Genomic DNA, 14,997 nt, shown 5'->3' with positions numbered 1-14,997 from the left:
TTTTTTTTCATTTAACTTGTCTTTCCCAGACAGTTTTAAATTTGATGCTTCTACAGTTTTTTAAACTCCGACTTATCAATTTCTTCTTTCACAAATCATGGTTTTGGTGTTTTACCTAAAAAAAAAACATGAACAACTAACAATCTATATTACAAATGATTGGCCATTGAGTTACTTAGAACTAAAGTCCCAATTAAGCAATTTGTATAATGATCTTTGAAAAGGATTATCTCTTTTGACTTATTTACATGTATTTTGGACTTTTTCCTAAATAAAAGTTTTTAAGTAGAAGAAAAAAAATTTTGATGCTTCTAATTGAGGTCACCTGGGTTATCACTGAATGTTGCATTAGGATGGAGTCTTACATTCTTTAAGCCATTAGAGGTGGAAGAGATTATAAGAGATTTCAGTTCAGTCCTTTTAATTGTACTATGAAGAAATAGGTCCATTGTGGCTAAGTGACTTGTCCAAGGTTATCCATCAATCCATTTAATGTTACATTTTGAGTACCTGTTTTATTCCAGATGACATATAGAGTTAAGAGCAGTCTCTTACTTCCTAAATCTCCAGCCACAGTTCCCATTCCAATCCTAACCTCAAGTTGGCTGCCTTAAAAATATTATCACTTAGTGCAGTGATATCTTTCCTTTCCTTTCCTCCTTCCTAAACACACACTGGAGAAATTATATGTCCAAAATTTTTGCTGGGCCCTGCCTCTTTCCAACTGTTTCATAACCGTAGCACTTTATGGTAAGGAGATTTCATAACACTTTGCTTCCAAAGGTAGGACAAGACTATTTTTTAAAAATCTTGCTTCAAGAAGTTCTTGAAAAATTCACAATTTTAGTGATAAGTGAGGAGCATATTGGCATATCGCAGAAACAAAATGGGATTTGGGAATCCATGTCTCAAGGGATCAGATTACCGTGTTTGGAGAGTGTGTGAGGATATCATGGCTCTGCTACTGAAAAGCAGATAGCATCAGGCTGGGATAGAGCCTGATTGTCACTCAACAGCTCTCACCTTAGAAAAGTAGCTCCACTTTTCTGTACTTGAAGGAGACAAATATTAGCTCCTGTTTAGTCCAAGATATAAAATGATATGCTTAGACATGTAGTATCTAGTCATATAGCTTTTTAATGTTTTTGATGAAGATGGTGACTGGACCAGTGATTGTGGATAAACTAAAGATTTTGGGCAGACTTCCCTGTTATTTAGGAGCTTGGTTCAGTTCTGCAGTGTGCTGAATATCTTCAGCAGTTATGCTGCCCGGGTTTGAGAGAGGAACACATTAGGGCTAGAAGAAAAGAAAATTAATGGTGTCATAAGAGGGGTTGTTCACAGACCTAGAAACCTCCTCCAGTTAGTGAGGATGGCAGCAAGATGATGTGGCTTTCTGTCCCAGCCTCCTTCCATCCTGCTAGTGTCAAGGACTGGTACCCAAGAGGTCCTGACCTTTGACAGCAGTGAAAAGCCAGTTGTCAGAGTAAGACATCGTTGTTTTCAACCTTTCTTTATGTATGTATTTAATTATGGGGGAAGCAATCGGAATCCTAGATGTTAAGGGTGAGTTAGAGAAATAGGTTCTTAGGCTTGGCTTGCAGTATCGTTTGACATAAGGAAACTGTACTAGCTAATCCAAGTTTGGAAAATATTAGGAGATAAAGTTCTTGGCATAGGGCCTTAAAAGTAAAAAATCTGAAAAATTACAGAAAATTCTCTAGTAGATCTGACTCTAGGCTTCTCCATCGGTCTACATCCCCCCTGCCTCCCCACCTCCACCCCACTGCCAGCCCCCTCTTCATGAGAACAGAAGACGAAAGAGGAAAGGACCATCTGGCCCAGCATGCCAGCTTTTTATTTGGTTGCTCTCAATCCTACCTTCCTGTTTGGATCAGCCCTCCCCTCTGCCCATACTTCAGAAACCAATCAAGGTGTCTCCTAAACTCATTTATTCCCTTTGTTTCAACCACCTTCTTGGGTAACTTTTTCCGTATGCTTACATCCTTGCCTCACAACAGACTTTTTTTTTTTCATCCAAAATGGCCTGATTAGACTTAGGAAAAGCCATTTACTCAAGTATACAGCAAAGTGTTTCTAAATATCCCAAATAACTTTTCATTACTTTTGATGACCAGGATATATAAATGGAGGAAAACTCACTGTGTTTAAAAATAACTGATTGAGGGAGAGTGATGCTGAGTGGTATGGAATTAAAGAACACATTGTTGTTAGCATTGAATCTTTTCCCCCAAGTTAAATGGTCTAATCCAGACTTGCAGCTGTAGTCTGTGATTATTATTATTTTTAAAATTTGGCATTTGTCTATTTTGTTGCTCCAGTTTGGCTTCATTCCCTTCAACATGGTGACATTAGTACTCTTTATGTTGCCTATTGTGGACCAATTTTCTTCAGCTGTTGCTAAAACTTACTAAAATGCCAGATGTCATGTTGGAAACACGAAACCTGAAAGAAGGTCATAAATCACAAAAACAAACCATAAAAAAAATAAAATAAAATACGCTGAGTGCTGTGCTCTGGAGCTTCCCAGCTTTAAGTCTCCTTTTGTTCACCCCTCTCCCCACCCCATCGTGCTCCCTACCCTGCCTCCATCTTTTAGGGCCAGGGGCGTGGAGGGAGCTCAGCAGTTTCTCACCTAAGTCTTGACTGTTTATTTTGCAGATTCCGAGCAGAGCACTGGTTCAGACTCTGAGGTGATCACTGAGCGGTCTTCCTGCTCCTTTGACACTCACACTGACCTGGGCCCTGGTGCTGCAGGCCCTGTGCCTGCTGCCATATCTTCCATGGAGGAGATTCAGGTGGAGCTGCAGTGTGCTGACCTCTGGAAGAGGTTCCATGACATTGGAACCGAGATGATCATCACCAAAGCAGGCAGGTAAGGACAAGTTCCTTTGAATAGCCACGTTCGAAGAAGAGGAAATCAAATGTAGGAGCTGTTACATTTTTCTTTTCACTTATTTGTGGTAGTAGCATTGGTGCAGCCAAAGCAACTCACACTCACTTTTCAGCATCTGGATGTCTTGATAAAGCGCTTTGCTTGTGTTTACTGTGATTTTGCTACTTTCCTCCAAGGACCACTCAAACCTAAATCACCTCTACCCTCACAAACATTTTCTGCCTGCAAATGTATTCCAGCTAATACTGGAGATCCATGGTGCATAACAGTCAAACAATAGATTTCCAAAGCAAGTGTTACTTCACCAACCAATGTTTTCAAGAGAAAAAGCTTGCATCTTCTAAGGCATTTAAATCAGCCAGGTATTTTTGTAAGAATTTTGTTTTTGGTAAAATTTGGGCTTGGTGCATTTTTGGAGCCCTGCTGATCAATCCATTGTGTTTTATAGTTGGCTTGAAATGTGATTACTTTAATGGGACCTGGTGGAAACTCTTGCAAAATGATTTATGTAGGATGATAAAAGTTTTAAAAACACAGCGTATCTTGAAATAAACACTGTTAATTAAGCTACTCTTTATTGGTATCTTTAAATTTTTCATGGTTAGGTATCTGTTTTGTGCTGGATATTCAACATGTATTTCATTATTTAAACTTCACGGGAATCCTATGAGGTAGGATGTGATAATCCCATATATGGATGAGGATGCAAAAGCTGGAAGAGGTTAATTAACTTGACTAAGGCCACACAGGTAGTAAAGGGCAGCTCCAGAATTCTGCACAAATCTGTTTGGCTCCAAAACAATTGTCTCAACTATTTGTAAGTCTGCACTGTTAAGAAATGGTTATAGCTTTTGCCCCTTGGATTTAAAATGAAAATGATTTAAATCAAAATAAATTTGGACTGAGTTTATTAGTATATAGGAATAGTTCACTGAAATTAAAATAATTATAGTGCTTTCATATTTACAAAGTCAATCCACTGTCTCACATCACAGAGACCAAAAAGACTTACCTCATTGATCATAAGCTGTCTTCATGCACATAGACATTTAAAGTAAAAGCATAGTTTGATTGGGTCTAGTTCACTTGAATGCATATAGAGAAACCTCTCAATACAATAATATATCACAAAAAGGTGAGCTTAAAATGAACCTGAAGTCTTATTCATTTTCATCCTCCTCTGTAAACCCTCTTCCTTCTTTAAGTTTTAGTAGAGAATAAAACCATTAAAAAGCTTCTTAGGAGGAGCAATTTTGAAGGAGAATTACTTTCAAAATTACTTTCCAGAATTACTTGTTTTTAAAATTGAAGTATAGTTGATTTACAATGTTGTGTTAATTTCTGCTGTACAGCAAAGTAATTCAGTTATACACACACACACACACACACACACACACACACACACATTATTTTTTATATTCTTTTTCATTATGGTTTATCACAGGATAGTGAGTATAGTTCCCTGTGCTATACAGTAGGACCTTGTTGTTTATCCAGAATTACTTTCAAAAACCATCTCTTTTTTGTTGCTTGGGTTTCAGTCTACATCTTGAGTCTACATTTTGAGATATGACTTGGAAGGAAACAGCAATTCAAGGAAAAAGTTTTTACTCTTTTTCTTAGTTTTTGGCAAGGGCATTGGTTTGATGAAAGGGGAAATATTACTTTTTTTGTCTGTAAGATTTTCCAGTTTTTATTTTGGGTCTTTACTTACTACTATTATGTCTGTGTATTTTAGTCACTTGTGTTCCTGATATCATTCCCTCGTTCCCTGCACTTCAGTGAATTCAGTTTACCTGAGCACCTCCTTGACAATTCTCCTGTGACCTCACTTCATGATTTTCTGCAATGTTTACTTTTTCATATCTCTGCCTTCACAAATTCATGTTGACACCTGAATATATCCAGAGATTCCCAGCACAGACATACAGTTTGTTCTTTAATCATATCCCTTTATTTAGGTTTAGAAACTACATTCATTGCTTCCATATTGGAGTGCCTCAGCTGTTGCTGTTGCTACCAGTAACTCTGCTCAAGTAATTCCAGAACCACTCAGAAACATGCAAAGAAGTCTTTATCTTCTGTGAATTTTTGTCATTCCCTCCCCATCCCCCAAGTTGATTCTTTCCTTTTCACTTCATTTTTCTTCCTATGTACTGTCTTTTTCATTTTTAACTCCAATTTCCATTTTCTTAGTTACTGTTAGTTATGTATGACTCTCTGTTCTTTTCCCCTCTCAGAAGATCTTAGTCACCACCTACTTCTTCTCACATCCCAAACTATAATCCCGTTGATTCAGAACTACTGTAGTCTACAGAGCCCTCAATCTTTGAATGCACCAACAAAACCTGCATGATCAGCACCATGGACAGAGGTGTTTGTAGGGATAAACGGGTTTGGAAGTCAAAAGAATTGGCCTAAATTTAGGCATAAAATTAAAACCAAACACATCTCATTTTATGAATATGAAAGATTAATTTTTCTCTAGGGTGTTATGACATTACTTGATATTCTGTGCTAAAATACTGACAAAAAGAAAAAGCAACTTTGGTCAGATTTTAAGAATTGTCATAGAATTTTAAAGCAAAAGGTCACCTTAAGGATTATTTAGTTCCTTTCCTCTGTTTTATAGATGGTGAGGTTAAATGGCTTATCCAGAGCCACACAGCTCATTCATTTTAGAACCTGAGTTCTGAAAAGAGACAGGTAGCTTCTCCACTCAAGGTCATATAAGTGTTCCAGACAAAACAGGTATTGAATTTAAAGACATCTTAACCACTTTTTAAAAAGTCATCAAGAAAATAAATTTATCTCTTTCAATGTAATGCAGCCTCTTTAGATGGCTGAGAGGAACCACATTTTTTTATCTCAGATAGCAAGGGAGAGGACTTTCCATCCCTGGCAAGATGCTCTCCAAATATTTATGTATACAGGGCAATCATAAATCATTGCTATTAAGTCGGGAATTAATGATCTATATATACATGTATAGACCAAGGTTCCCAAAGTTTTGGAAAGAGTTAATGTGAGTCAAAGTGCCTCACCTATAGTGAATGTTAGATTTAGTCATTATGAGCAACCCACCATCAAATTTCATTAGTCAACCATAAGACTAAAATATAAGGCTTTTGGGACTTCCCTGGTGGCACAGTGGTTAAAAATCCGCCTGCCAATGCAGGGGACACAGGTTCAATCCCTGGTCCGGGAAGATCCCACATGCAGCAGAGCAACTAAGCCCGTGTGCCACAACTACTGAGCCTGCACTCTGGAGAGCCGGCGAGCCACAATTACTGAGCCCACATGCCACAACTACTGAAGCCTGTGTGCCCTAGAGCCCGTGCTCTGCAACTGCAGCAAGAGAAGACACCGCAATGAGAAGCTCACGCACCGCAAATGAGGCGTAGCCCCCACTCGCGCCAACTAGGGAAAGCCTGCGCCCAGCAACAAAGACCCAACACAGTCAAAAATAAATAAATACATTTAAAATAAAATAAAATATAAGGCTTTCTAATTAAGCTTGTGAGGGTAGAGAAAGAAAATCTAAAATGATATACCAATAGAAGCTTCTGAAAAGTTATAAAGTGGGAAAGAATTGGTAATAGATTATTCTTTGCAAATGTTTAAGAATTAGCCATCATCCCTGTTGAAGGTCTGTGGTCCCTCTGTGCTTTCCCCCCAAATATGATTTTGATGTCACCAACCTATTACCAGAGGATATTTGCTTTTTGAGTTGTTTTTGTTGAGTAGTAGAGTGTGTGACTAGCACAGAAAGCCTGTCATATAAACAACCAATGCACACTTGCAAGATGGCTGTCTGGGGTCAGGGTATGGTCTATGGCCATGAAATGGAGCAAAGCCAATTAGGCCATATGTGAATCAAGCCTGTGACCTTGACCTCATTAGCACCGTGCTCTGCCCAGCTCAACTAACTGGCCCCAGATGGTTAAGTTTAATGCAACATTTTGTGTACAAGTACTCTAGAGCACATTCAGGGCAATCCAAATTTTTGAACCAAGCACTTCTTATGTCTGGTTCCTAAATGCATGACATGCACAAGAGCTTGATGTTTTTCTTCTTTCTTATGATTAAAGAAGAATGGTGAATTTTATTTTAGTCTCCTTGAAACTCAGTACCTCTTTTGGGCTGTTCCCTCTCCTCCTCTTCAATTATGAGAGTAGTTGTAAAGTGTCATATCCTGACCTCGCTTGCTTTGGCAAGTTTAACAAGCCATTGTGGTAGAAACAAGGTATTGCCCAGAGGCCACTAGAATTCATTTGGTATTTGCTCCCTATTCTGCAGTGTCCTTCCTCTGACACACACGTTGACAGCCTGAGAACTTGCAGAAATTTTTCTACAGTTTTATGCATAAAAAAAAAAAGACTTTGGTGGTCCTTCATTTGGGAACTGGTAGCACATTCCTTTTTTTCTTCTTTTCTTGAGATATTATTTTTAGAGTGGTCATTTTCAAATAGACTCAATCAGAAAATATTTCATGATTACTACAATCAACTGTGACAAGCTACTTGGGGAATAAGAAGAATATAAGTTATTCAAGTATATTAAGTATAAGAGTATAAGTATATTTAACACTGTTATAGTCTAATAGGAAATGTATATACACACATTCTATCTATCTATCTATCTATCTATCTATCTATCTATCTATCTATCTATCTCTTGTCTATCCATCTATCTCACATTAAAGATTAACTAATACTATAAAACAAGTTATGGTATGAGGTCTTTGAGTGTATGAATAATCAAACAGTTCAATTTAAGTTAAGAAGAGGTGCTATTTCAACAATGTAAATCCTCAGCATATTTGATAGTGATAATTTCCAAAGTGAAAAAAAACAGCCAACTTTGAGAATTAGAGGATATTGGACTTTGTGTGCTTAGCATTCCTATTAAGAAGAGACTCATCAAGCCTTTACTCTTGCTACTTCTCCCCCTCTGACTGCTGAGCTTCCTACATTATTCCCATCCACAGGAGGATGTTTCCTGCCATGAGAGTGAAAATCACTGGCCTGGATCCACACCAGCAGTACTACATAGCAATGGACATTGTACCTGTGGACAATAAAAGATACAGGTAAGGATGACTCTGAGATGTGGAACTGTGGGCATCACCAGTATCCCAGGATGGTTCTATAAACTCATTAGATGAAGCATTTTAACAGTGCACTGTACAATGTATTGGATAGGGAACAAGGATGGAGGACATGCCAATGGCCTGTGGCAGAACACCAGACAGGAAGTAGTCACTAGAGGTAGGAAGTCAGAACCAGTAATGGTTTGGTCTGGAATCCTCCTTACATCTATCTAAAGAGTGGGATTGTATAATGTCTGCCAGAGTAGCAAAAATCAAATGGATCTTAAGTCTAAAACTAATTCACTTAACATTGAAAATGATTAACACATTGAATGATTTGGTTTATGAAATACTAAGTGAGTTGAGATGATTTATTTTGGAAAATGGGAGGAGAAGTGGATTAGTACAGTACCTTCAATCATATACCTGCTGGATTATCCTGTGGATGATGGAGGAGAAGAATGGGAGAATTGGGTAAGACCTCAAGAAGAACATCTAGTTAAGGGGAATTATTGTTCATTAAAACGGGTTGTGAACAAGTTTGCTAAATAACTTTCCTTCAAAGCCATTAAAAGCCAACATAGTCTCCATGTGTCTTACACATAGTTCTTGTTTGAAACAAGTTGTGGCTTAATTGATCTCCTGAGCTCTCAGTCACATCAGTGAGTCATGGCCCATTTTTGAGATATTTCAGAACTTGGCCTTGAGCCCATGAATTTGGAGGTGAGAGGTGAATAGAGAAGACCATTACTTGTATTTTAGAGGGAGAGCTGGCTAAGAAAGAAGTGGTCTTGATGTAGGACTTAGGAGGGGAGATGCTCTTTTCTTTAAAAACATCCTCCATTTCAATGAAAATGGAGGTCTCTGCCTCAGTGCAGCCATTCCCAGAAACACCGCTAAGTCTTCCCAGTTAGTGGGAAGACTTTGATTAACCTAGTCTCATTTGCAGTGACTTTGTGGGAAAATAAAGTGGTAGATGAAGATGTTCAAAACTAGGTTTTCATTGAAATGCTTCTAAATTCAGACTCTTAGCTAGGAAATGGTTAACAAGTGAGGGGCTTGGAGGGTCTCTGCACATGGCTGTGTTTTATAGGACAATATGGAAGATGTTTTTAATAAGGAACCAAATCCTGAACAAGTGGCCAATGGATTATATGGTTTGCATTTGAAAGGTGAAAGGTTGCAGTAAAATACCTTTTCCATAGCTAAACACGTGGGTTCAGGATGCCTGTGTGCACACAGGGGTGCAAGGCAAGGAGAGGAAGAAGAAAGAAAAAGGACTGTGAGAATGTTTTCCTTGTGAGAGCTGCAGCTTTGATCATTAACTACAACACTTTTCTGCCCTCCCCCACCCATCTTGTTTTCCATTTCCATCTCTATTTCATTTTCCCTGGTTATCCACCCTTCTCTCTTTCTCCTCTGTATTCTCTGTTTAATCCGTCCTACTCCATTCTTCTCATCTCTTTGTGTCTCCTCCCCTCCTGTCCCTAATTGTGTCCTGGGCCTCTATTCCCTCTCTGCATCTGTCTCTGAGTTCTCCTCTCTCCCTCTCTGTCTCAGATATGTGTATCACAGCTCCAAGTGGATGGTGGCTGGCAACGCTGATTCCCCTGTGCCCCCAAGAGTTTATATACACCCTGATTCTCTAGCTTCTGGAGATACTTGGATGAGACAGGTGGTCAGTTTCGACAAACTCAAGCTGACCAACAATGAATTGGATGATCAAGGACATGTGAGTCAAATAATCCCATCATCCTCTTCCTCCCTCTTCCCCCTTTTTTGCTCTAGAACTGACTAGCCCCAGGCTTTTTTCAAACAGGTAAAATAAGAATCTTTTTGAGATTCTCAAATTCATTTGCGATTTTGAGAATCTCAAATGAATCTTTGAGTCATTTTAAGTAAGTAAGCATAAAAATTTTTTTTCCTTTTGTGAAATTACGTTTATTACAAATCTAACATTTAGCAAACGTCTGCTGTAAGTCACGATCAAGTCAGGAGAATGCAGCGACAGAAACAGAGGACACATTTTAAAATGGTGAAGAAATCACAGTATTTAATAGAACAACTCACAGGACAGTAAACTCAGGGAAACTGTTGTGGGGACAGTTCTGGCTGATTGGTCAAAAAATTTATGAATTTATAAGAGAAGAATAGGTTGTTAGGCTTGCCAGGTATAATTGGTGCAACTGATGTTATTAATTTATTTTTGGCAGTAAAACACATACTGAATTTTCACTGAATGCCGGGATCCATACTGGGTGCTATGGGGAGATGAAAGAAGCTAAAACCATGGCTCCTATCTTTAGGGAAATGATAATTTTCTAAGGAAGAGAGAAGACACATATACCCTTAACTCTGACATGACATAAGAGAATGTCCGTAAAATCAATAACAAAGTGCAAATAACAGCTTGTAGAATTTAAAGACAGATGAACCCGTGCTGAAAATTTGAAGCAGGAGGGAACAACTGTCACATAGCAGAGGTTCTGAGACCTTTTAGTGGAGTGATGTCTACTGGTACTGGAACCAATTCATTCAGTATTTATCCAATTAAAGCAAACATATTGCACTCACCACCTATGATTGGGGTATTTGCTACATGGTTCCATGGGATGTGATGCTATCCAATTACTTAGTCCTTCCAGCCATGGGAAAGTACACTGATTTCCAGTTTCCCATACATCCCACCTCTAAACTGTGCTCTTCCTGTAACGCTTTTATCCTGTAATTTTGTTTGCATGAGAGCTGGAAAAGATGTAGGGACCTTAGAGACAATGCTGGAGTAATGTTTCCCCTTCTCATTTCAGATCATTCTTCACTCTATGCACAAATACCAGCCTCGGGTTCATGTGATTCGCAAGGATTTCAGCAGCGACCTTTCACCCACCAAACCCGTCCCTGTTGGGGATGGAGTGAAAACATTCAGCTTTCCTGAGACCGTGTTTACCACGGTCACGGCCTATCAGAACCAGCAGGTAAGAGGCTGCCTTGGAGAGTCTCCTGCTGCAGCCGCTTTTAAAGGAGTTTACTCATCCTTTTGTAAGAAGTGCTTAGTCCTTCTGCATGGCACTGAAATGCTGGAATGAGAGACACCAGGCTGGCGGTGCACACGCGGCACTGGTGATGACAAGGCGGTAATGCCTAGTAACAGCTGTCAGAGTCTACATTTAGATCAGAGGCAAGATCTTTGACCAGGAGGACCAAACCTCCTAAGTCATTTTCATGTCTCTCTGTACTTGTACCCATGTTTCATGATCTCTACTACATCCCGGCAAATGTTCCTCATCACTTGAAATTCTTGAGGTTTGATTCATTCCTTCCCTCTTATCCTCTCCGTGGAGCCGTCCATCAGGCTACATCAAAGTCATCAAGCCTCTCAAACTCTATGTCAGACCCACTGCTTCCATTTACACTTTCAGACTAAATTGGCCTCCGTGTGCTCACCACCACACCCTAAGATGTGTATGTTTTTATGTTAATAATATATTCATTCATTCCATTAATATTTCTTGAGAATTTACGATATTCTAAGCTTAGCAGATTAAGACGTTTCTCCCTAAGAAAGGAAGAGTTTTAGTTGAGTGAAAGACACATAAACACATAATGATAATACAGTGGAATAATTTAACGACAGAGATGTGGAAATGGTTTTTTGTTTGTTTGTTTGTTTTGGTTTGGGGAATGAGGGAAGTTTTTGTGGAAGAACTGATGCTTTTTCTGACACTGAGACACATCAGCATTAGCCAGTGGGCTAATTAGCCAGTGAGTGGGTGAGGGGAAGAGAGAGGCCAAGTCTGGAATTACTGTGGGCATTTCTAAACAATGTTCTTTTTTTTGAGGAGGGTGAATGGATGGATTTACAAGTGATCTCACTTTATGCAGTTCTCTGAAAGTTGTATGTGAATCTCATTTTTGTAAGTTAGATGGTATTTCATATTTTGGTAAATTGTCTAATTAGTAGGATCCTGCAGTGAATCTTTTTCTAAAACAGAGTTTTTGCTTGTTTATTTTGCTTGAAAGTCTGCTTACTTTTCTTTTGGGCCCGCTTGGAGCAAAATGGACGTATACTATAGTACTTAATACCTTTTATACTGGATACTGTGCTCTAACAAAGAAAGCAATGAGGAAAAACATACATTTACTAAATATTTATCAAGGGCTTAGTATGTAACAGGCAGGTGAAGGTGAGTTATACAATCTTTAGTTCATATAGAGTAGAAAGAATTTTTCTATCTTTCATGGCACATCCTGATAAAATTCCTTAGATGCTTTTTACCTTCAGGGGAATTTGATATACAACAACCCTTTAGTCCAATAAATGTTAAGTGCTATATGGTTGTTGGGCTTTCTCAGCAGCTGTAAAGTGTTCCCAACTTTGGACTTTCCTTTTAGATACCACATTTGATCTAAAGTAAAAGAAGAGCTTTAGTTTGCCATGGACGCTATTTTAAAATTATTAAGCTCTCTCGAACTCTTCAGATAGTAAAATTGCAGAGACCATGGAGAGTCCTTACAGAAAACTTTAATAATCAAGATTTTTTAAGCTCTGGTGCTAGATAGAGCAGCAATATAGACATGGCTTTTGAGCAACTGGAACTTTGGGATTAACTGTGTTACAGAAAAGGGGGAATATAAGTCTAAGTTCTTTGAAAAATTGTTTGGATTTTTTCCAAGACTACCCCAGCCGCCATTTTAATCATTACTTTCTCATGAAGACAGAGAGATGTGGCAATAAATATGACTCTAGAACGTAGTTTGTAGAGCAAACTAGAACACCGATAAATGACCATTCTACTGCCTCACTGAGATCGGTTCTAGAGGCCAAGAAGGGTCAATATAACCCAAGCTAAAACTAAAAACCTGCAGTTCACTGTGAAGACCAAACATGGGTACCTGAAATCCCTTTCACTTCCTCTGCATTATTTCACAGTGTTCCTACACCTGAGTACATCCTATTCATATAAATATTTTGTCTATATTTGGACTTGAGTGGGGCAGTCGTGGTTTGGTGGGGGTAGGATGCCATGACTAAGATCATGGGACTTGGTAGTAGACATGTCTAATTTGGTTTCTGACCTTTTCACTGGTGAATTGTGTGACCTTGAGCAAGTTTCTTAACCCCTTTCAACTTGTGTTTCCTGGTCTGAAAATGTCCTGGCCTCATAGAATTATAAGGACTAGACGAGGGAACCTGCATTTAGTCACGGACACAAACCTGGCATCAAATTGTCAGTAGTCAGCCTACATTGCTAAATACCTGCATCTGCACAGGCATGAAGGATAGTGGGGAATAGAGGCAATTTTAAAGAATAAATTGCTCATTAAAGAGAAAGTGGATTCTTGGGAATTGGAGGAGCTACATGGGCTCTCGAAGGTATTGTATTCAATAGGTAACAACTTTGATCTCTCTGTTCTCATGTCACATTAGTGAATTCATGATGTGCTGACATTCAAAATAGATGAGTCATTCTCAATTCTGCCCATTTTAAAATCTAGATAACAGCTTTTGCCTGTTTAACAAGCCTCCAGTCCCTGGGTAAATCAAGTGTGATTGTTTAACATTCCCTTTGGCTGTGTAGATATGATTTAATATGATACAGTGCCTTCTAATAAAGCAAACTAACCTCAGGTCTCTCCCCCAGGAATCTTGAGGTCTGCATCCTGTAAGTCAGATCTGTTACCTAACCATAATTTTCAGACTTGTCATGAAGATGCTGGGTAGCATAAACTGTTCTCTTTTGTGAGCTATATTCAGTGATTACTGTGTTTTTATTTCCTTCAACCTTCTAGATTGAGAACAAATAATATTTTAAAGCAAAGTTGTTTACTTCATTTTTTTTTTTTTAAAGGGAAGGGTTAGGAAAGCTATGAGAAAGGAAAGAGAGAAGAGTCAGTGATAGGTCCTCATTGTTCTTAGGGACTTGTTCGGCGGAACACAAGGCAGGAAGGACAATAGAGGGAACGGAACTGAAATGAACTGTTGCCCAGCCTTCCTAAGGAAAGGCAGTGTTCTGTTCCATAGATAGCAAGGGGTTAGGCATTTGGAGACCTGGGTTTTAGTCCTAAATTCTCCACTAGCTACCTGTGTCACTCTGAGCAAGCTATTTTGTCTTTCTGGGCTTCAGTTTGTTACTAAAATGTCATTTATTTTATGGAATAATGATGGCAGGACATAATAGAGAGCTGTTAATTCTCTTTATTTGGTAGAATAAAAAATTGTAATGCCAATGTTGATCCTTCACATGTTGGAAGGGGAGGGGATTAGAATTGGCCTATGACATTTTGAAGCCCAGAAACCACTAATTAGGAGGAAGGACCCTTCCATTTCCATAACTCTAAGATATTTATAGTCTATGCATAGTACTGACTACATGCTTGGAAAATGACTGAATAATTAGCCAGCATACCTCTACTACCAGTTTCCCTATGTATCCATGGTTCTGCTTCCTTGGATATAAGTAGGAGTGAAGTGTGAAGAAAGAGTTTCTATTTTCATGAAATAGTTTATGCTTTTCTTTCTCCCTTTCCCATTCCTTCTCACCCTTGCTGACTGATGCATAGACTCCCAGGGCCGCTAGCATACTGAAGTTATTATTACTATTATTTGCTCTTGGAGTGCCAACTTGGCAGGCTTATCGCAGAGAGGAAAGTACACCATGCCCAGACTCTCATCATGGAGAAAAAGGTGGTAGAAGTTGGAATAAAGGTGATTCTACACTTAATGCTTTTTCTTGGAAGAAGCTGACGCCAATATGTCCTCATGGAATTAGCAGGAAATTTCCATTGCAGAGTCTTTGTCCTCTCTAAGGGAAAAAGACTGCTGAACCTTGATTTTTTTTTTTTTTTTCCAAACAGGAAACTAGATTTCAAAATGACACAGCCCTGTTCTCCTCAGGTAATACAGTCTTATTTCTTGATGAGAATTGGCTACATGAGCTAGATAGGAAGTCTGAAACCACAGCCAGGGTTGTATAAGCAAATTCAATAG

General features: G+C 38.8%; 1 protein-coding gene across 2 annotated transcripts in view; it reads left to right on the top strand.

Annotated features, from left to right (window-relative positions):
- Positions 1–14,997, top strand: part of TBX15 (T-box transcription factor 15) — a 110,749-nt gene that overhangs the window by 59,396 nt on the left and 36,356 nt on the right. For both annotated transcript variants that reach the window (XM_059928921.1, XM_059928930.1), the window contains exons 2-5: positions 2,683–2,896; positions 7,908–8,009; positions 9,570–9,741; positions 10,817–10,984. In XM_059928921.1, coding sequence (XP_059784904.1) covers positions 2,683–2,896; positions 7,908–8,009; positions 9,570–9,741; positions 10,817–10,984 — 656 coding nt within the window. The remainder of the gene's footprint in view (positions 1–2,682; positions 2,897–7,907; positions 8,010–9,569; positions 9,742–10,816; positions 10,985–14,997) is intronic.

This window comes from Balaenoptera ricei, chromosome 1 (assembly GCF_028023285.1).
Source record: "Balaenoptera ricei isolate mBalRic1 chromosome 1, mBalRic1.hap2, whole genome shotgun sequence".
Lineage (NCBI taxonomy): Eukaryota > Metazoa > Chordata > Mammalia > Artiodactyla > Balaenopteridae > Balaenoptera > Balaenoptera ricei.
The sequence above is the reverse complement of the archived record's forward strand: the minus strand, read 5'-3'. Positions and strand labels throughout refer to the sequence as shown.